At 37.4% G+C, this 23,413-nt stretch overlaps 1 protein-coding gene across 1 annotated transcript; it reads right to left on the reverse strand.

The window, feature by feature from the left end:
- Positions 1-213: 213 nt before the first annotated feature.
- On the reverse strand, positions 214-22,193 carry LOC139942164 (maltase-glucoamylase-like). Its single transcript, XM_071938901.1, has 23 exons — positions 21,593-22,193; positions 19,188-19,336; positions 18,387-18,555; positions 17,270-17,366; positions 16,845-16,957; positions 15,581-15,706; positions 14,889-15,020; positions 14,124-14,237; positions 12,574-12,636; positions 11,918-12,031; positions 11,109-11,193; positions 10,299-10,431; positions 9,043-9,176; positions 8,183-8,217; positions 7,862-7,978; positions 6,862-7,010; positions 5,811-5,895; positions 4,922-4,978; positions 3,726-3,856; positions 2,898-2,986; positions 2,304-2,353; positions 1,455-1,616; positions 214-1,204 (listed from the first exon to the last, which is right to left on the reverse strand). Exons 1-23 carry the CDS (start codon positions 22,103-22,105, stop codon positions 1,139-1,141), a joined length of 2,883 nt encoding a protein of 960 aa, XP_071795002.1. The 5' UTR covers positions 22,106-22,193; the 3' UTR covers positions 214-1,138.
- Between the last annotated feature and the right edge of the window lie 1,220 nt (positions 22,194-23,413).

Raw genomic sequence — 23,413 nt, forward strand, 5'->3', positions numbered from 1 at the left:
AATAATAATAATAATAATAATAATAATAATAATAATAATAATAATAATAATAATAATAATAATAATAATAATAATAATAATAATAATAATAATAATAATAATAATAATAATAATAATAATAATAATAATAATAATAATAATAATAATAATAATAATAATAATAATAATAATAATAATAATAACGAAGTCTTATATAGCGCCCGTATCTACCAAACAAGGTACTCAAGGCGCTGAGTATTATGATGATTTGTACGCACAAGTCATAGTTATGGCTTGTGCCAATTAAGTCAAATCCATGAGATATATCTCATTAATTATGGATATGTATTGTATGAACAAGTCATAGTTCGTCCCTGCTAAATAATGGAAATTTCGTATTCGTAATGATCAAAGATCAATATTATGTGGAAAAAATGTGTGGGCCTATATTTTGTTAGAAACACAAATTCAAAATCAAATGAATATTGAAGACAATGAATTGAAGACCACTCTTGACAATAAACCCCATTTACCAGGAGCTCCAAAATATTCAAAGGCACCTTTAAAGGCAGTGGACACTATTGGCAATTACTCAAAATAATTATCAGCAAAAAACCTCACTTCGTAATGAGTAATAGGGAGAGGTTGATGGTATAAAACATTGTGAGAAACGGCTCCATCTGAAGTGACGTAGTTTTTGAGAAAGACGTAATTTTCCACGAATTTGATTTCGAGACCTCAAGTTTAGAATTTTGAGGTCTCGAAATCAAGCATCTGAAAGTACACAACTTCGTGTGACAAGGGTGTTTTTTTCTTTCAAATTATCTCGCAACTCGGACTACCAATCGAGCTCAAATTTTTGCATATGTTAAGATACAGCAAGTGAGAAGGCTGGTCTTTGACAATTACCAATAGTGTCCACTGCCTTTAACGAGTTATGACTTTAGGCCAAATCTTATATCTCAGTAACGCTTCCATGTTACGTTTCGCTATACCGACTTCAGGCTTAATTAAGGACATGCTAAATCAGATCTTTATGTCACTTTATCTAAAATAAAAAGCTAAACTGAATTTCAAGAGATAAAAAATTACAAGTCTTTAAGGAAATGCTTAATTCTTGCTGAGATGCTTCTTGGTATGTTTCTTAAGACGGTGGCGATCAATCTTCCAGAGTGATAAGAAAGTTTTCATTCATCGGGTGATTCAGATTGCTGATTGTCAAGATCTGGTATGAGAAATCGAAGAAAATAAAATAAAAATAAAAATAGTCGACCTACATGGTAGGTAAATAATAATGGTGACATGTATAGACCATGTGACATGTGACATATCAGTCTGGACTTCCTGCAGTCACAATTTGTACACGTCTCAACGAATTATCCATCTTTTATGACTTTTGCATTCTCTGATTTTAAAGTTGTTATATAATACACTTCCACGAAAAAAAAACCAAATTAAACCATATTTTGACTTACCATTTTATCAACATCAATGCTCCACTTATCATCTTCCAAGTCCATGTTCTGGTACATGACCTTTGACACTTGACCCTTGACCCCATGGATCGTGATGTCATCTAAGACAAGGTCAGCCATTAGTGTTGGAAGAGGATGGATGATGGTGGACTGTAGAACTCTCTGATCGAGAAAGAAAACATCATTTAATCAGTGTGAATTTATTCTTAACCAACACATTTCAAGATTGCCTCAATTATAACAAACCAACAGTTGAAACCACACCTTCACACTAATTATTAATACACACATTCTCAAACATGCATCCCCGTGGAGACATCTTTTGTCCTCTTTCCATTGTCCCTGTACTTAAAGGAACACGTTGCATTGGATCGGTCGAGTTGGTCTATAAAAAGCGTTTGTAACCGTTTGTTATAAAATGCATATGATTGGAAAGATGTTTTAATAGTAGAATACAATCTGACTCCCATAAATGGCCGACCGTGTTAGTTCACAAAGTAAAAGGAAAACCGTGCAATTTCGAGCCATGTATGTGTGGATCATTGTATTCTACTTTTACAACATCTTTCTAACCACATGCATTTTATAACAAACGGTTACAAATGCTTTTCAAAGACCGACTCGACCAATCCAAGGCAACGTGTTCCTTTAAGATTTTCACATAGACTTTGTACACAAAATGTCTTGTGGAGCACCCCGGTCTTTAGATTTTGCTTATATGGAGTCCTTTTATTTTCCTTTTATTTTTTGTCCTCAAGAAGGTAGTGAATATGAGCACACTTTAAAGTTCAAACACGTTATACACTCAATCATTTTATACATATGTGCTTGACAAATAAAATCACTTACATTTGCAGCCAAGTAGTCAACAAGATTGTAGTCACCTGTACCGAGGGGATCTGTAATACAAAACAAATGTTATATAAATAATAATAATAATATCAAAGTCTTTTATAGCGCACTTATCTACCAAACAAGGTACTCAAGGCGCTGAGTATGAACACTCTTTCAGAAAGATATGTTATTGCAGTGATGAATTCTGAGACCCAATATTATTTAGCACCTTCTAAGGGTTTACAAGGTGCTACGGCGCATACAGCCTCCACAGCCAGGAACACCGGGGCGAACCCCTTCTCTTTTCGATAAGTGCACTGGGTTCTTTTATATACATGCGTTACACAACACATGGGACCAACGGCTTTACGTCCCATTCGAAGGACGAAGCAATGGTTAAGTGTATTGCTTAAGGACACAAGTGTCACGGCTGGGGATAAACAAAAAACCAAAGTCTTACCTGTTTTCCCCAGAAATGTTGGTAACAAGATTTTGTTCTCTCTCTCTCTCTCTCTCTCATTTTTGATTTACACAATCACCTCAATCTTGATTTAGCACTTTATAAATTGATTATGGTTGATTGATTGGTTAATAATTTATTGATCTCACCTATTGACTCGCCATCATCCCAGTAGAGACGTCCCTTGGCGCTCTGGTCCCCATCAAGGGCTACAATCAGCCCAAACGGAAGCACCCGACTATATTAGAAAATAACCAGAATAATGATGTTTCAGACAACACAAATGTTTATGTATTAGAACCCTAATAACAAGTTAGTACTGGAGTAAGGGACATCATATAAAAGACAATAAAACAAGGAGATGTGCTGGAAACATAAGAAATGACAATACATGGACAACAAGAATAATGGATTGGCAACCAAAAACAGGGGAAAGGAAAAGAGGTAGACAGAGAAGAAGATGGAGAGATGAAATCGGGTTATATGCAGGATCAACAACATGGACCAGAACTGCAAGAAATAGATATGAATGGCGTATGCATGAGAAGGGCTACCATCTTACACTGGACGAGCACATGCAGGCTAAATGATGAAGATGATGACGAATAACAGAGTTTGGTCCTGCTGCCCTTTCTATCCAAACCACTGCCCCGCATCATTAGACACCCCCTCTATAAGGATTGCGGATGGTGCCTTCTTTAGGATACCATGGCCTAATCTGAACATGATGATGTGGTAGACAATGGCTATATTAACACAAAGTGCCAGCATGTGCTATCATGCTGACAACGTGCTTGCGTGTGGATGTTTTAATCTTTGTCGTTTAGAAGCTATTTCATTTAAAAAAAATTCTGGTAATAAAACCACGAGATTCCCATGAGTGATGACACTGCGCGAAGATGTAACTTTGTCACAAACTTAAAAAGGGGTTTCCATTTCACTATATCTTTAGGATATTATTATTATTTGGTACCAACCTGAACACGGTAGAATTAGCTGGTTGTTGAGTCGGTAGAATATAACCACCCCTGACGTGAAGATTGATCTGATCCATAGGAGTTGGTATCTTTACTTTCGTCTTCTCCACAGTTCTATCAACTTGTTCGCCCTGAATTGACATTAAAGTCTCTTTTAAAGGCAGTGGACACTATTGGTAATTACTCAAAATAATTTTTAGCATAAAACCTTTAAAAAACCGGGTAATGGGGAGAGGTTGATAGTATAAAACATTGTGAGAAATGGCTCCCTCTGAAGTAATGTAGTTTTCGACGAATTTGATTTCGAGACCTCAGGTTTAGGACTTGAGGTCACGAAATCAAGCATCAGAAAGCACAAAACTTCGTGTGACAAGGGTGTTTTTTCTTTCATTATTATCTCGCAACTTCGACGACCGATTGAGGTCAAATTTTCACAGGTTTGTTATTTTATGCATATGCTGAGATACACCAAGTGAGAAAACTGGTCTTTGACAATTACCAATTCTTTAAAGGTTTTCCCGCGGTCAATATCAGCAAAACTTCATTCAGTATCATTACACGCATTGAAATTTGTTCACGTTTATTTAATATATTTTTGTTTGTTGTTTTTTTTAAGTTCTGTTGAGCTCAGTTTCGTTTTCGTGCACACAATGATGTCGTTCTTCTCCTTCAAGTTTGTCATTTCAATTATTCTATTTGTTCAGGCACTCCAGCCTATACAATTTCTCAATTTGCACAATACAATTCGTACCCAAAGTACAATTTTACAACAATTTGTTATGCGGTCAAAAGAACCTTTCTAATCTCAACAGCTTATTTTTGCACTGGTCAAATAATATAATTCAAATTTATTAGGTCGCAAAGATTATTCAGTTTTTATAAAAGCTGAATGAAAGTTCTCGTTTACACACCCTTGTCATACTTGTCCATCTACATTCTTGCCCCTACCACAATAGAGGATGAGTTCAAAAGGAAAAAGATAGTCCGAATAAGTTCCATTTAATTATAAATATTGCTGCAATGGACTTGATTTTTAACCTTTATCAAGTTCTCAGCACAAATCTAAATAATCTATAACTCATTGTTTGTTTGTATCGCCAGATTAAGACCTCTTCCCTACCGAAGTTTTCTTTAAGTCCATCTTTCTTGGGATGTTTCCAAGCAATTTGTCTCAGATGCTCAGTGGTTTGACTTACCGTTTGATAGACGTACCATGGACCTTCGGGTACATACAAATCCACCACCACTTGATCCTATAATCAAGAAAACAGAGCAGTTTCATCAATATCTTGGATCTATTGTTGAATAAATTACCGATTCTTTTTCAAATGAACCCAAATTATGTAGAAAAACAATAACTTTCATTTATAGTTGTTAAAACACGAGCTGTGCGCCAATTGTTACATATCGCTTTGTCTCCTGGTTAACCAAAAAAGTGTTGTAAAAGAGATTATACTTGTTTAAAGTGCTCTATTGGCCGTGTAGTGTTTTTTCATGGTTATAAAGTAGGGCCCGGCCTACTTTACAGGTTATAAAGCGAATTTTTGTGACGCATTAAAGCCATTGGACACTTTCGGTAAACAGTATCGTCCAAAGGCCCACACTTCGTGTATCACAACTTATATATAAATAATGAACCTGTGGAAAATTAGGCTCATTTGGTCATCAGAGTCGGGAGAAAATAACGGGGGAAAACCCACCCTTGTTTACGCACGTTTCGCCGTGTCATGACATGTTTAAAATAAATCCGTAATTCTCGATATCGAGAATTGATAATTGCTTTAATGTTTTCTCAAAAAGTAAAGCATTTCATGGAATAACATTTCAAGGGAAGTCTTTCACTATTACCTTCTGTAAACCCTGTAAGTTATTTGTAAATCTGTGAACTTTTATTTTTCTTTTCTGTTCCTAAAGTGTCCTATGGCTTCAATCGTATTTTTCCGAAAAAGGTGGCATGTTATTACTTTGTTTGAAAGGATTGCGCACAAGCGCAGACAGCGCATGGCAGACAAATACTGCCTAATAATAGTGTCACAAGACGTCTTTAAAGGCGCAGCAACAATACTTATCGGGCTGTTTGCCTACCTGTTCCAAAGCTGGGCTAATGAGCAAGGCCGGACCCCACAGAAACTGTGTATCAATGCTCCACGTTGCGCTGTCTGAAGTGAATCTGTTGGGCAAATTTCATTTCATTTCATTTTATTTGCCAGCAAACATGAATAAAAAATATTTAAAAATTGCACATCAAAGACTTACTTAGAACGAGCAATACAATGGTTTTAATAAGAATACACAAATGTAAAAACATTAGCAAATTACTGAGAAACCTGGCCTGGCCGCGGGCAGATACAAGGATTGTGAAGGAAACACCTCCAGTGGGGGTGGAACACAAAACAATATTCAGATAAGCCAGATCCAGTTTCATAAATAATTGGTTAACAATCAATTGAATATAGTATTGAATTTCATCGGACTTTTTGAAAAGTGAGAACGTAAATTAAAATAACATTGAATATAGTGTAATTCGAGAGTAAGTTTGTGTTCAGAGCATGGTATATATTTTTACTTAAATAATTTTGACAATAAAACACACATTTACATTAAAAGTTGTCCGGCTCAAAATAAAAGTTTTAATTTCTGTCACCATAGATAATGTCAAACCGCCTTTTATATCAAAGATGCTATGTCAGATTTTTGGCCCCAAACATTTTTTGAGTGAATGGTATTTCAAAAAGTATCACCCGCTCTAACGAAAACAAGTTTAAATTTTACTTTTAATGGTCAGGAACCATGAAAATTTTTTAAAACGTTTCTTTTAAAAGACATAAGAATTTGTCACGTGATATATTGTCTGGATCCCGACAAAAACTAATTGAGAGCACCTTATTTCACTGCTACTAATAATTGGCGGACTTTCTTGTAACTTTCTCGCCCCCATCAAAATACCTATTGAATTTTAAATCCAAATTTTTGGGTAAAATCGGCCAAAAATCTGACATAGCATCTCCAAGGTATACAAGCCCTAAAACAAAAGTTAAAAAAAAAAAAATAATAATGATCAATAATATTTTTAAAACGTGACATCGTTGCTATATGAAGAAACTGTTTTATTGTATGTACGATAAGAAATACTTACTCATGCATAAGCGGTCGGACCACTGTTGACCCCATGGTGTTAGCCTCGTAAAACAGCGTGTAGAGATAAGGCAGCAACGTGTAGCGTATCATCAGAACGTCTCTAGAATCTTTAGCAAAATCAGCACCAAAAGCGGCTGGATCTTGAGGCTACGAGATGAAGATGGTATAAGATGTCAGTGTAAGTCAAAGTACAGCCTGAGCCAAGAGTTGTAATAAAGCTGCTTTACAGAAAATGCTTCTTAACAAATTACTTTGCTCGGCATGAATGGGCACCAGTGTCAACAAATAAACTTTGAACGCTGGCCCATTTCTGCTAAGCAGGATTTTTTGTGCATAACAAGTGAGTGTTTGCTTATAAACATAAACAGCTTTTATTGAATTTGGACCTGGTTATAATCAAAAATCATATGAAGGATAACCGATAAAATTCTCATCTTGATGAGCAAGCAATTAAACCAAGTTTTGAGTTTTTGGAGAAAGTGCCTGTTTTTTGGTACAATGGTGCGTCATATTCTACAATTTCGGCCCTCGGATTCGCCCCGTTCAATGGTCGGTCTGCGCGCTGGCTGGGGTTAAAGGAACACGTTGCCTTGGATCGGTCGAGTTGGTCTTTGAAAAGCGTTTGAAACCGTTTGTTATGAAATGCATATGGTTAGATAAATAATTTAAAAGTATAAATATAATGATCCACACAAACATTGCTCGAAGTTAAACGGTTTTCCTTTTACGTCGCGAAGAAACACGGTTGGCCATTTTATGGAGTAAAAATTTTGACTCAATAAAATGGCCGACTGTTTTAGTGCGCGACGTAAAAGGAAAACCATGCACTTTCGAGTGATACTTGTGTGGATCATTATATTCTACTTTTAACAAGTCTTTCTAACCATAAGCATTTCATAACAAACGGTTTCAAACGCTTTTGAAAGACCAAATTGTCCGATACAAAGCAACGTATTCCTTAAACAATATTGAGGGGGGGGGGGAGCAATGAAACTAACCGCGAAACCAAGCCCGTTGTGATTCCTTGAGAAGGGATAAAATGCTCCGAGCTGCATCCACCGACGACACAAATCGATGGTGGCATCTTCGAAGAAGCCGCATATATCAGCGCCAATCTGCAAAAAAAAAAAAAAAATCCTTTTTTTTCTATTTATTTATTGGTTTATTTTCTATCAAGCATTTTATTAATTTGTTTATTCATTAAAACTAGATTTATTTATTTATTAATTTTTTTTTCTGAGGGAGTTACCATCAATATCTCAGGGTTATTTACTAAAACGTAAATTTGAACAAATAAATAAAACAAAAACGATACTCACATAGGGAATTCCAAACAGATTGAATTCCATCATTCCTAAATGTTATAGAATACAAAAAACACCAAGCTGTTATCTCAATCAATCCCCAATAAAGAGATGTAAAAACTAAGAGATTTCTCGTTTATAAAAACACTGTTAACATTTATGTTTTGATAATCAATGGTCACCGTGGCCAAGTTTTTAGACTGCAGGACTTGCAACCACAAGGTTGTGGGTTCGAATCCTCCAGCTAACCGCTGATTTCATAATGACTAGAATAAGTATTGTCGTCAGTTACTGAATCACAATTTTTTGATATGTGTAATTCATAATCATAGACGTTAAAGGATTTGGGTACTTTTTCAAAATGTCCATAGATTTACATTAAACTTACAGGGTTTGAAGATAATGATAGTGGAAAGCTTCCCTTCAAATCTGACTTACTGAGGTGCTGTAGTTTTTGAGAAATTAGTAAAACAATGTCACGAAAATACGTTTGTAAATGATTAAAATAATTTTCATGCCATTGTTTTACTCATTTCCCAAAAAACTACAGCACCTCAGCACGTAGTATTTTCAGGGAAGCTTTCTACTATCATTATCTTCAAACTGTGTAGGTTGAGTGTGAATCTGTGGACATTGTGTTGTTTTGTCCTACAAAAGTTACATAGACCCTTGAAACCAATGTTTGTATGAGAGAGATTGGCTGTTGCTGTTTATATCCCTTTGTGGGAGTTTGCTGAGTTCCCTTGATGTGAAGATCATTCAAACAAACAAAAAATCAAATTGATTTTGTGCCCCTTATAGTTGTGAGTGGCTCGAACCACCTCCAATCACTTATAAAATGACACTTTTATGGTTCCCATGGAATTGTTTCTTACCAATAATGGATTTGTGCATATGTGGCCATATACTGGTGTTGTCTCCCAACCAATGGCCGACATATTTACCGCTTCCTGGATAAGTCGACCTGGAGATCACGATTCCCCGCTTGCCGGTTGCAGCTTCATTGGCCCTGCCAGACAGAAATTCTATTTATTAAAGGTATGGAACCTCATTTGTTTTTGAACGAGTTTCTTCACTTCGAACCTCTGCTTTCGAAAGTATTTTCAAGTTAAATTTAAGCACAACAAAATTACATTCATTAAAATGTATTCACGTCAAAGGATCTTCCCTGTAATACATTCAACATTCGGGGTTTCTTCCTGAGCAACTATTTTATACAAGTTTCGTTTTCGTTCACACGTGATTTCATTTTATCATTCAGATTCGTTTAGTCATTCTATTCCATTGATAGGTATTCCAGACTGCAGTTTCTCAATTCTTCAGTTGAATTGCCGTTTTACTATCAAAGATTTGGCGAGATTTGTGTCCACATATTAGATAAAAAAGGGCGAGTGTCTATACAATTGTCAAAATATGAAAACATGCGTGAACATTTATAAATTTGACCAGGAAAACCGACTAGTATGCCTATAGAGACAAACTAAGGGGGTCGTTAACTTTTCAAACATTCAGTTGGCAAATAATTTGACATCCAAACACTCCTTAAAAAACAAGGCCCTTCCTTATCACGCCCCTTCCCAGGGGCAGTCAGTGATCACACATTCTCATAAATGGATTAATATGGACACACCATTGTTCTTTCCGTTGTCTCTGCACTTAAAGGTGCTGTGTCAGATTTTTGGCCCCAAACATTAAAAATAGATTTTTTTGAGTGAATGGTATTTCAAAGAGTATCACCTGCTCTAACGAAAAAAAATTAACTTTTACTTTTAATGGTCAGGAACCATGACAACAATTTAAAACGTTTCTTATAAAACACATAAGAATTGGTCACGTGATATAACTAAATTTGAGCACTTTATTTCAATGCCACTAATAATTGGCGGACTTTTTCGAGCATTGGCTCAATATGAAAGCTTGTAACTTTCTCGACCCCCATCAAAATTTTGGGGTCAAATCGGCCAAAAATCTGACATAGCATCTTTAATAGCTTCTCATCAAGTCTTTACATACAATTTTCGTTGTGGGGCACCCCTGTCTTTAGAATGTCCATGTGAAGACCTTTTATTTTCCCTTTTTTTGGTTCGTACTTGTTCTCCAAAAAAGATATCTCAAATGAGTCCACACTTACACCAGCGTAGGGTGAGACTGGCTCCATCCAAACAGGCTATGCATGTTGTAATGTTCAGTTCGTGTGAGTTCGGTATCATGCTGTACAGCGTTCATGCAAGCGGTCTTATCGGCAAGTCTGGCCCCGTAAATTCCTAATCAGGGAAACACAACAACGTGAAAACAATGTTATCAAAAATGTGTTCGCCTGTTTAGTTATCAGTGTGTTGTGCAATGATGTGTTTTCCGTTTCAATCATTATTTGTTTTAATGTCTGGAAACATTAACACCTGTTTTATATTACTGATTGTATCTAGTGGTAAAAAAGAACAAAACAAAAAAAAAACATGAGAAAATACTAGTAAATATCTCTGAAACTGCCATATGTTTATGAACAATTATGAATGCAATAATGGCTGTTCTGTTTTTAACTTCTGCAAATTTGTGTATTGAGAGACTGAACAAAGATAACATGTATTTCAATTGACATTTTTCATATTTACAGCAATTTTTTAAAATAGGCAACCGCATTTTCCTCCATGCAAATTAAATTATGCTTTAAACAAAATAATAAAACTATGTATTGTTAGAATAGGCCCTACGTTGTATTATCAAATGTTGGCAAGTGACTTGCCGTTTTCATTAATAATACGTTGCCTTTATAACCCTTTTTTTTTTGCTTTTTAATTTGCTACTACATTAATCCAATCGTGATATAAAAGACTTAAACATGTTAAAATTCTCTTCATTAAAAAGAAAACCGCAAATAAACAATGCACCATTATTGGTGATTGAGGCCGAATTGCATTGCAAGCTTCCAGTGGTAACTTACTTGGATGGAACGGCGCATTGTCGTATTTATTGTCGGAGCATCCTGACGTGGACCCCTCAACAAAACTTGCTGGTTCGTTCATATCCTGTGAGGGAAAATACGAGAAAAATACGAGAATGTGAAATCACAAATAAACGTTCATATTTTCATTGTAATTATTATTTCCTCTTAATTTGCTCAAACTCCCTGAAAGATCCCTGGAAAAATGTTGTGAAGTCTAAAGGATTATCCTGAAGGGCGCTAAAGTCCAACTAATGGAGCACCGGGGTCCTTTTAGTTATCCGAAAGTGGACAGGTGGAAATGTTGTTACCTCATGGAAGTTTTTTATTTTGTCTTCAGATGGGAGGGGGTACGACCATGTATCTAAGAGTCCCCACCCACCACATTAATAGCCCATCAATAGCACCCAACGTGGGGACCGCGTACTCTGCCAAAACCCCAACAATCCAAATCGGGCGGGAACTTGTTCACATCCAAATTTGGATCTGAACGCGTGTTCGCGGTTGTGATTGGTCAGCGCACTACAATGGGTAAGGGCACGGGCCTAATGAATTGGGTTTATTCCATGGCAAAGCCAAATTTCATAGAGCTGCGTTAAGCAGAAAATATTGCTGAACAATTTCTTAATTAGAAGAAACCAGCCACAAATGGTATGTGATATAGCATTTGGGCTGGTATCCTTATTCTGGTAAGCTTAATTTTGTTAAGTTAAGTTCATGTTTAGCAGCAAATTGGACCAACTACAGATCTTTCATTTTGATTCAAAGTTAGAACGTTCAAAATGTCAATAACTAAAAGCGACACTTACAATCCAGATTCCATCAAACGCAACCTCGTTGTGGAATTCATCTATTAACTTTGCCCACCAGTCTTGTGTACTTTTCTTCATGTAGTCCGGGAATGCGGCGTGTGCCCGGTAATTCTATAACAAAAAGAAAAAATCACCAATGAATCAAAAAGCATCAACAAAGTAATAAACTAAGAGTACAACTAATGTTGAAAGTTAATTTTGGTTTTTACCCAAACACTGATGTGTGTTAGCACTGTATACTCAGTACTTTCCCGAGTCCTGTGAACAAATATCACGGGCATGTTACTCGGGTGGGATTCGAACCCACGACCCTTGCATTCTAGAGCAGTGTCTTACCAACTAGACTACCGAGGTTGCCGGGCAGCTGGAGGCAGTTGATAGTGCAAAATAGTACAGCTCTTATAGGTGTTTTACAGGAATGGTAAAGATACAAGTATCATTGTTGATTTCATACAAACACTTTTTTTTTTTGAAATGTCATCTGTCAACAGTACTAAAAATTTACAGGTGTGTTATTTGATATGGTTGAAAACACAATGAATCTTTGAGTATTTTGTCAGCTCTACTATTACTAACCCTGTGTTAATACCTTTAATGTGGGCCTTTTTTTTTGCAAAATTTTGAAGAAGAAAAAAACTTTAAGAAAATCTTACTGCAACTTGATATTCCCATTCCTTGCTCGTGTTGACGAAAATATCCGGCAAGTCTGGCCACACCTGGAAGAGAAGTAACAAAGATATTTATTAATGAAGAGTGAAGGATCCAATGTTAAATAATTTACCTCGACTTCGTCTCGGTAAAATTATCAAGTCCAGGCCTCGGCGCGGGTTTAAACCACTAGTTGAAAACCTCTTCGCCACACATTGATTCCCTTAATCAAGTGTACTGTAGACGAGTAAGAGTGAATAAAGACTGCAAACGGTTCCATATCTACCTCAATAACAAATGCATCAGTATACATAACGACCATAGCTCATTTTGTTTGCGCTTCTGAGCATGATTGCACCATGTAAATCATGCAAGTTAGAACAAAATATGAAGAACAAAAACAATTTTATCATTTTCACCACAACATGTCCAAAGAGGTGCTTAACAATCAAAATACAATAGTTAAAAGAACAGCACAAACCAATGAGATATACGTCAAAGAGTAAATAAAATGCAAATGTAAATCAATTCAAACTAGTCAAGTCTTAATCTTAAACGTTAAAAGAGACAAGATACGATTATTTAAATCTGAGCCCAATTTCATAAAGCTGCTTAAGCACCAAAAAGATGCTAATCACAACAGAAGTATGCTTACCAGAATAAGGTTACCAGCCAAGCCATCATGTCACATGTACCATTTTGATCCTGCTCATTTTGCTTAGCAGAGAGTTGTTAAGCAATATTTACTAGCAATCAATTTTAGCAATCAATTTTTGCTACTTTTTTAACTGTTGTGTATTTTTAAAAAAACATATTGCTATTTTTGCTCATGTTTTTTAATCCTGCATTCTAATGTTTTTCTTGACTATACAGCGCTTTGAAACAGTGTTAAAGCGCTTTATAAATGCATTTAAGTTAAGTTAAGTTAAGTTAATATTTTTGCTTCAGCAGCTTTATTAACTTGGGCCCTGCAGCCGATTTCACGAAACGCTATGACTATTCCTATCTCGAGTTATGACGAGTAACTCGTCCTTACTTAGCATGGGTTTATTGCATCCTAACGTCTATGGTAACAGAAATTAACTCGTCCTAAGTCCTAAGACTAATCTTAAAGGCAGTGGACAGACACTATTGGTAACTACTCAAGAAAATAATTATTATCATAAAACCCCACTTTGTAACAAGTAATGGGGAGAGGTTGATGGTATAAAACATTGTGAGAAACGGCTCCCTCTGAAGTGACATAGTTTTCGAGAAAGAAGTAATTTTCCACGAATTTGATTTCGAGACCTCAGATTTAGAATTTGAGGTCTCGAAATCAACCATCTAAACGCACACAACTTCGTGTTGCAGTTTTTTCTTCTTTCATTATTATCTCGCAACTTCGACGACCAATTGAGCTCAAATTTTCACAGTTTTGTTATTTTATGCATAATATGTTAAGATACACCAAGTGAGAACACTGGGCTTTGACAATTACCAAAGTATCTTTAAGTTAGGAAGAGTTAAGTGAAATCGACGGCTGTAGGCTGTTATATGAACTTTAAATGTTTACCTTTCCGAAGAGGATTGATTGTCTGTCCTCTGTTTTAATGAAGACGTCATCAGTAACTCCCCGGTCGTAAGGTGGATATGTTCCCACTGTCTCATTCGCTGGTATTGCTGGGTCCTATGTTTTATTTCAATTCATTCCATTTTATTGGTTAGCAAACATGTACATATTGTTTTTACAAATTTGGAAATTTAAGGATGTAAAAGAACAAACAATACATTAGTTTAAAGTAGAATATTTGAAAATTGAATGAAAATTAAAGGATGTAAAAGAACAAACAATAGAATAGTTTAAAGTAGAATATAAAAAAAACACATATAGCAAAGGAAGTTTAACACAGATTGCAACATGGGTAGCAATTCCTTGTACCAGAAAACCAAATCTTTTTGCTTTCTCTGGCCATTTTTGGGTTCTTGCAGTGCCCAAATTTCCCCTTTACTGTTTTGGCCGAATGTTGGAGGGTCGCTACCCGCCCCTTCCCATGTGGTCGTACGCCTAACAAGAATTTATAAAACAGTGTTATATCAGACTTAGTGCTGTCAGCGACTATTTTCAATATCATCGACACTGTAAAAAAAAAGGTGAGGTGCCGTAAATTTCACGGTGGAAGTTTTGTAAATTGTGCCTTGAAGGGGTAGTTTGCAAAACTTCCACCGTGAAATTTACGGCACTTCAATACCTGGCAGCTAGGGTGCCAGGTAAAGTCCCGTAAATTTGATGGATATTTTGTACAGTGAATAAGTTAGTTTGTTCTAAAACATAACTTACCAGTATAATGATGTAATGTGTTCCGTTGTTCTTCAACTCGTCCACAAAGTCCCCCAAGCCAGCATATCTATCCGCGCTGACAGTGAAATCCATCTGTCTCTCCATGTAGTCGATGTCACCATACTGTATATCCTGTAACAGGTCAAATAGACGATCATCAAGTACATTCTCAACAAAATGTTTATGGGATGTTATTTTTTACTTTCGCTTCCTCTATTCACAAACAATATGCACAATTTAAAACGAAACCATCACAGTACACAAAAACAAAGTGTGTACATTGTAGGCCTACATTGGGGGATTACGTCCATTCATAAACAAGCGCAGAAAAACTCCCAAACACATATTGAGACACAAAGCCTGGACTTCCTGCAGGCATGATTTGTACAAGACTCAATGGAAGAACAAAAAAATCTTACATTTTATGTCAACTGTCTGATTTTTAACAAGTTTTGATATGTCGAAAGGGGTCACATCTCACAACTTGTTCGACTGTTACGTCTATAACCCTTGGATTCATAAATTATTGCACAAAATGTCAACTTTCCCGTATGACCATGCAGTATCTTGCGTGGTGGAAAGCCCCAAGAATATACAATGTCACACGTCACACTTATTGTAAAGGTCACATGGTCTTATGGACAAATACTAAACAAATAAAAAAACTCAAAGTTTCTTGACGTTATACCTACCAGTGGGATGTCATATTGTCTGATTCCCGCCACTACTTCTTTAACTCTGTCTAATGAATTGTAGCCATAGCGACACAGCTGGAAACCCAGCGACCAATATGGCGGCATCACAGGTCGTCCAATGGCCTGTAAATCCAACGAGACGATAGTTTTTAAGGTGTGTAATAATTACCATTGGCTGCGTTTTTACAGTCTAAACAGTTTCGGTCATTGGTCAGTGATTAACCAATGGCCTATTCAACCGAAACAGTTATTGGTTACGACCGCAAATCGCACCCAATCGGTAATGTGAAAAGAAATCTAAGAAGAAGAAAAACATGAGGAAATTCTCCAATGTTCAGATCATTTAGTATATGATGCAAAACTAGGCTCAATGAGCAGTCCTGAGAATAGAAATGAACCACATTTTTCACTTAAAGGCAGTGGACACTATTGGTAACCGTCAAAGACTAGCCTTCACACTTGGTGTATCTCAACATATGCATAAAATAACAAACCTGTGAAAATTTGAGCTCAATCGGTCATCGAACTTGAGAGATAATAATGTAAAAAAAAACACCCTTGTCACAGGAAGTTGTGTGCGTTTAGATGGTTGATTTCAAGACCTCAAGTTCTAAATCTGAGGTCTCGAAATCAAATCCGTGGAAAATCACTTCTTTCTCGAAAACTATGGCACTTCAGAGGGAGCCGTTTCTCACAATGTTTTATACCATCAACCTCTCCCCATTACTTGTACCAAGTAAGGTTTTATGATAATAATTATTTTGAGTAATTACCAATAGTGTCCACTGCCTTTAAGTAACATTCAAATTATACTTAGGGGCCATTTAGAATAGTACATATTTGAACAAATTTAGTTCAGAAGAAGAAACTGATGGAAATCAATTTTTTTAATTAAAATATAATATATAATATAAAGAAACGGAAAAGAAGACAAAATACCAAGCTGGCCAAGCAGACGAGGGTGTCATCGTCTTTGTCACTGAACTTTAAAGTGTTAAAGCCATGAAAATACATTGAAAACAACTGATTTTTTAAAACCTTTGATGTGAAATATCGATGGTAAAGATTATTTTATGAAGCCATATATTTATGGATCAAATGGTTTTTTTTCCCTTCCTAGGCCCATATTGAAATTGTGTTATGGCAACAACTATGTGGGGTCTGCATCGTTTAACACAAGTTGACTAAATAATATGAGGTAGAGAGTTTTCACTGTCTTAAAGGTAAAGTTTTCCCTCTACAAAACCATGGAGTCTCTTACCTCAGTGTACTGCTGTACTACATTCTCAGGTGTTGGACCAAGGAATATGTAGAGATCTAGTATTCCACCCGTTGTGTGATACGTCAGAGCAGGGGCTGGCTGCAAAGCAACATCTGCCAAACACAATCAATAACAAAACAATAAAATAAATAAAATAAAGGCAATGTTTGTAAAATGTGTCCAATCACCAAAAAGGGTCTTGTTGTAGACTTTTAAATTTGTTGTACATGGAACTTAATTTTGGGGAGATTTTACTTATTTAATTTTCTCAAACAACTATCAATATAAACCAAAAGGGAAACTGACCGGGTAACTTTATAAATGACTAAAACTAAATTATCCAATACAAACTTTTTATTAAAGGTTTTACTGGTCTATGGTTTTATCAGCCAATTTCAACAAACAAACTACGTGTTTCAACTCACCCATAGCGTTACTGTTAAGTAGAAAGACACCGTGTGCATTGTGATCTTCTTCCAAATTCATGTAGAATGGATGAACTCCGTAGAGATTGCCCTCACCCTGTGGGAATGATAATGGTTACGAATACAAATCCAGATTTACTTTTAGTGGAAACTTTCTCAACTGATGGGCTTCGCTAAAACGAACAGATCAACGCAGAACTACTAAAAGTAGAACAAGTCAACATGTATATGTCAGCCCTGTATGTTTCTTGTTTGAAAGGGTAAGGGCACCAAGGCATTTTTTCCTTGGTAAAGGGCACCCTTTATTAGGAATGGACCCCACAAGGGAGTAATTTTCACACTGGACCCCATAGGAGAATTCTTTAAAAAAGGGTATGACAGCTGTTGCAGGCGTAACACACTTAGTGTACGTGGACGTGTGCAACTCCACACAGTGTTTCGAGTCCACATTTCAGGCCCGATACTTCAAGCAGGCAACGAAGGCGATTGCCTCCATGCCCCCTGGTCATTAGCTCTGTGCCCTTGAAATGCTTCAGTAGAAATTAACAATTTCCTCATAGGGTGCCCTTTACCAAGGAGAAAATGCATTGGTGCCCTTGTCCTTTCGAAAACGAAGCATACAGGCCAGCACACTATGATGTAAACCTCGTTCTCATGACTATTTTACGTACGGTCCTGACACGCCTCTTGTAAATTTTCTCAACTTCCTTGTACAGGTCCATTGGAAAATACATAAAATGTGAACATAGTCCCTTTTCGAAACCACGGCTTTGGCTTTGGCTAGCTTGGCTCCGCGGTTGTTTTGCCAATTGTGCGTGCTTTGCGCATACGCGCTCAGGGCTTCAGACGAGAGGACGGAGCCTGAAGCCGAATCCATGGTTTCGAAATGGGCCATACTATACGGACCCAGAATCTGTAACAAACTTCCACAATACATCAGAGATACCACCTCACTGCATACATTCAAGACACCCCTGAAAGTCCACCTGTTCCAGGAGGTGTAGACCTACAATCAATAATGTTTCTCCTGCTTAAAAGTACCAATACATCAGCACCTTACAGCAAACTTTTAATTTTGGCGCTTTATAAATTTCTTTTGATTGATTGTTATACTTACACCTGGTGGTTGATCCCTGGAGAACATTCCCCATGATTTCCATTTGATGTCATGTCTGAATGAAGGGTGTTCGTTCTCTCCAAAGCCGTAGATATTGGAGGACGGGAGCTTCGTGGTGATCTGAAGGAACTGGTCTGAGAAAATGAGGGGTCCGAGAGACGTGTCCCACCTGCCGAGGTAAAACGTGAAGAATTGTGAAATTTATAGACTTTATAGGCAGGCATGATATTTTGTGCTTGGGAAAAAGGTATGGACATTTTCGTCTGGTACATTGGCTGACCGACCTACATGTGATGTAGGCTCTGATGGAGTTTTAGGCTATTTTTTAAATTGGGATTAAAATCAAAATGTTCTGATTTGTTCAGTTGCAAAAAATCAATTGCCGTGGTACCCTTTGCAAAGTTCCATTACAACTTTAGATTGTCGAGTGTTCTGGCTGGTAACCTATTTGTGCTTAACAAAATAGCAACATTGTTTGTACCAACCAAGTTTTTGTGCTTACAAGCTTTATTAAATTGGGCCATGAACTGTCATCAACAATTCAGTGTGGCGTTATAAGCTTTGCGGTAATTGTAATCTCTAAATAAGTTGGGATGGGTGGCGTTACTTTCCTGGGGTAAAAGTGATCAGATGGAATATAATTATCTCCCCCAATGAAATCAACCACTTATGTCAAACTGGTTGTGTTCCTTCTTAAAAGTTTAGGGTTGCAATAGTCTACACGACGGTGGAAACAGTCTTGTACCTCGCCCCTTTATACAAAGGGGGAAAAGACACAGCAATATTCTCAATTGTACTTACAAGACGGTTCCGGTGTCTTTACGGGTAACTTTTAGGGTGAACGGGTTCTGGGTGAAGGTGACGTGGTATTTGGTGTTCTCTGGTTTGGTATCTGACAGTCTTGGAATGGCGAGGGGAACCTCAAAGCGTGAGTTAGCTGGGTCGTAAAACTGTAAACAAATCAAAACCAAAAAATCACATACAGAGAAGAAGAACACACACGGCTCCCCATAACCAAGTAAGGTTTTATGCTAATAATTATTTAGAGTAATTATCAATAGTGTCCATAACCTTTAACGAGAACGCACACTTTAAACCACGCCGTATAGGCCTATATGTGAAACCTAAAGTGTAGAATATTGCACCTTGATCAATATTCATGAGCTTTCGTAGCAACAACTACTTCATCACACCATAGATCAGCAGAGTGTGGGTTCGAATCCCTAGCCGTGACACTTGTGTCCTTAAGCAAGACACTTAACCATTGCTTCGTCCTTCGGATGGAACGTAAAGCCGTTGGTCCCATGTGTTGTGTAACGCATGTAGCAACAACTACTTCATCACACCATAGATCAGCAGAGTGTGGGTTCGAATCCCAAGCCGTGACACGTGTGTCCTTAAGCAAGACACTTAACCATTGCTTCGTCCTTCGGATGGGACGTAAAGCCGTTGGTCCCATGTGTTGTGTAACGCATGTAAAAGAACCCAGTGCTGTATGCGCCGTAGCACCTTGTAAACACTAGGTGCTAAATAATTGGGTCTCATAATTCCTCACTACAATTACCTATCTATCTGAAAGTTTGTATATACTCAGCGCCTTGAGTACCTTGTTTGGTAGATACGTGCGCTATATAAGACTTCGATATTAGAGCAAGGATCACATGGTAATGTAAAACACACTCGCCAAGTGCATGCTAATATTCAGCAAAGTTCAAGATAACTTTTAATCCAATAGCAAAATATGGAGAAGGTTACAAGAGCATCTGATAAGGTGGTCATGGTACAAAGGAAATAAACACTCAATTTAATACTATTTACATAGTGTATTTACTTTCAGGTAAAATCCGGAATAACCATTATTCTCTTGCAAATTTGATGACCAATATTGAGCCCAAATTTTCACAGGTTTGGTATTTTATGCGTTATGTTGGTAAACACCAAAGTGAGAATACTGGTCTTTGACAATTACCAAAAGGTGTCCAGCGCCTTTATTAGGGGAACGCGTTGCCTTGGATCGGTCGAGTTGGTCTTTGAAAAGCATTTGGAACCGTTTTTTTATGAAATGCAAATGTTAAGAAGAATCAAATAATCCGCACAACGAGCCTCTAAATTGCACGGTTTTCCTTTAATCGTAGCGAAGGAACACGGACTGCCAGTCAAAATTTTAACTCCATAAAATGGCTGACCGTGTTTAGTTCGCTACGTAAAAGGAAAACTGTGCATTCTCAATTTCAAGTCATACTTGTGTGGATCATTATATTCTACTTTTTCTACCATTTGCATTTCATAACAAACAGCTCCAAACGCTTGTCAAAGACCAATCGACCGATCCAAGGCAACGTGTTCCTTTAAGTGAATACGGGTGATTTCTGTGATATCTGTAAATCCCACTCACAAATCGTTTCTTTGCCAAGGACCTTATCAGTTGAAGGACAAATACAACTTGACGCCACCTGTCCCAGATCTTGGGGTCAAAGATCAAGTGAGATACCTTTGCATTGTTAAATTACACCGTTATATAGACCATAGGTGTCATTATAAATTCGACCTTAAAGTATCCTCAAAGCCAATATGTACATAATGGAGGATTAATATAGTATACCAGGCTTAGCTCGCTGTTATTTAAGATTTGGTTGTATAATGTGATTACGTGCAGAACCTATGGATCTGGGCCTACTCCAAGACTCTCGATAGGCCATGGCCAAAATGCAATAATTTACATGTAAAGCAATACATGCAATAAGTAACAATCGCGCCAATACATGGCTTGGATTTTGATACACAATAATATCTTGGTGGATGTCAAACGAAATTCATTTATCATACTTATGATGACTGAATGTGATTATCAAAACTCATTAAAAGTTTAATTAGTTAGACTTAAAGGGCATTGTCACACAGGGCAGTTGATACAGGCAAGTTGGAGGAAACCAACTGTACGTCTCATTTGCGACAACGGAAACCTCCTCCCGTCGTCGGGAGGATGGTTACGTTTTCGCAACTGTGGACGTTATGCTCAGAAAACACTTTGGCAGCAAACTACACGATCTGCTAGCTGTGTACTCGCTTTCCCCAAGAAAATAATGAAAAAATCAGAAATGCGAAAGAAATTTTTGAGTGGATATTGTCTGGAACTAGCTGGTTGCCTCTGTACATTGCCCCACGTGACATGGCAGTAAGGCATGCAGAAGTAAGAATCTGATTACCTTAATCCGAAGTCGATACTCGGAGTGGAATTCTACGTCCAGAAGTAGTCTTTCGATATCACCTCCGAACAGCGAGGGTGTCGACGCGATGCGGTCCAGGGTGACCCTAAACCCGGAGAGCGTGACCTCCTCCTTGCCCACAATACGATATCCACCATAATCACTAGGGAAGTAACAGATTGGCGCGTCTTTATCCATAGCTGGCTCGGAGTAGATGCATCCCCTCTTGAGACATTCCTCTTCGGAGTAATCATCCCACCCAGGGAAGCAGTTGACTCTCTCGTGATCTTCCACCATCACCGGGGGTTGCGATGGTTCACTCGTGGGGGCCACCGTGGGGCAGTCACCCTTCTGAGAGTCCGAGGAACCCGGGCTGGTCTTATCGGGGTGGAGGAAGTAAGTCATGGGTACGGTGATTGTTGTTACCACCACACATGTGACGACCACAACTAGAGCCAGAGTTGTTTTACTTGTTCCTTTCTTCATCTTGCTGATGCCGTCGTCGAATTCCATGTTCAGGATGAATGAGTTTGGCCTCTATACCGTAGACACAAGCTCACGACTGAGACACCAAGCCTCGGCGTGTGTGGAAAGTTAAACTAACAAACTTAAAGGTGGAGTCGACAGTCAATACGTTATGGCCAAAGTCTATTTCTTATCTATTCTTCAACATCAAACACATTTCCAGTGTAATAAAATAGCACTTCACTTATTCAACGGTGCACCCGATAACATTAGTGCTATCTCTATAAATGTAGATGTATCTGATAAGAAGTGGTTTTGTTTACAAATACTTCAACTACTCGTCAAATATGGCAACAAGTAAAAACAAATGGGGTTATTGGCTCGTAATTGTCATTTTATTACATGTTTTACATAACAACAGTTTTGCGTAATACAGTGCAGTTTAAATAATGATTAGAATATTTTATGTGCAGAAAAATATACCATGTTGTTGCCATTAAAGGAACACGTTGCCTTGGATCGGACGAGTTGGTCAAAACAAAAGCGTTTGTAACCGTTTTTTATAAAATGCATATGGTTGGAAAGATGTTTTAAAAGTAGAATACAATGATCCACACAAGTTTGCCTCGAAATTGCGTGGTTTTCCTTCTACTGTGCGAACTAACATGGTCGGCCATTTATGGGGGTCAAAATTTTGACCCCCATAAATGGCCGACGTGTTAGTCGACGAGGTAAAAGGAAAACCACGCAATTTCGAGGCATGTTTGTGTGGATCATTGTATTCTACTTTTACAACATCTTTCTACCCATATGCATTTTGTAAAAAAACGGTTACAAACGCTTTTCAAAGACCAACTCGACCGATCCAAGGCAACGTGTTCCTTTAAACTACTAGGCCCTATAGGTCTACACAGGGAGCCGTGTCAAAATTAATTGTGTCTTCGGTAACTTACAATTACTTGATGAGAATCTATTTAGGAAATGTTCACCTATTCACCTGAGAAAGTATTTGTGTCAAGAAGAATTTTGAGATTTTAACTTTCTCTGGCAAACATAGTCGCCCTCTTGAAACAGTGACGTCACTTCAGGAGCTGACGGGTGAAACACTGCCCGGGCTAGGTTGATCCAGTATTTTTCTGTAACATGTCTTGTTGCGACCACTTTTTTTCAGCATCGGGTCTTAGAATTTTGGAAGACATTGGGCTTTATTATGATACTAAAATCTTCGAACTATCCGTGAATAAAGATCACTAGAAAATACCCGAGTTATCTCATAACTGTTTTGATAAATAAGTCATTACTGATCTAAACAAACAATTAATTTTAATGAGTTTTATTTTGATGGGAATCTATGTA

The sequence above is a fragment of the Asterias amurensis genome, chromosome 9 (genome assembly GCF_032118995.1).
Source record: "Asterias amurensis chromosome 9, ASM3211899v1".
Taxonomy (NCBI): domain Eukaryota; kingdom Metazoa; phylum Echinodermata; class Asteroidea; order Forcipulatida; family Asteriidae; genus Asterias; species Asterias amurensis.

Coding starts and splice junctions, on each gene's coding strand:
- LOC139942164 (XM_071938901.1), bottom strand. CDS start 22,105: ATGGAATTCGACGACGGCATCAGCAAGATGAAGAAAGGAACAAGTAAA. Junction 18,556..19,187: donor AAAGACACCGGAACCGTCTT/GTAAGTACAATT, acceptor TTACCTCGGCAG/GTGGGACACGTCTCTCGGAC. Junction 5,896..6,861: donor GTCCGACCGCTTATGCATGA/GTAAGTATTTCT, acceptor TTTGCCCAACAG/ATTCACTTCAGACAGCGCAA.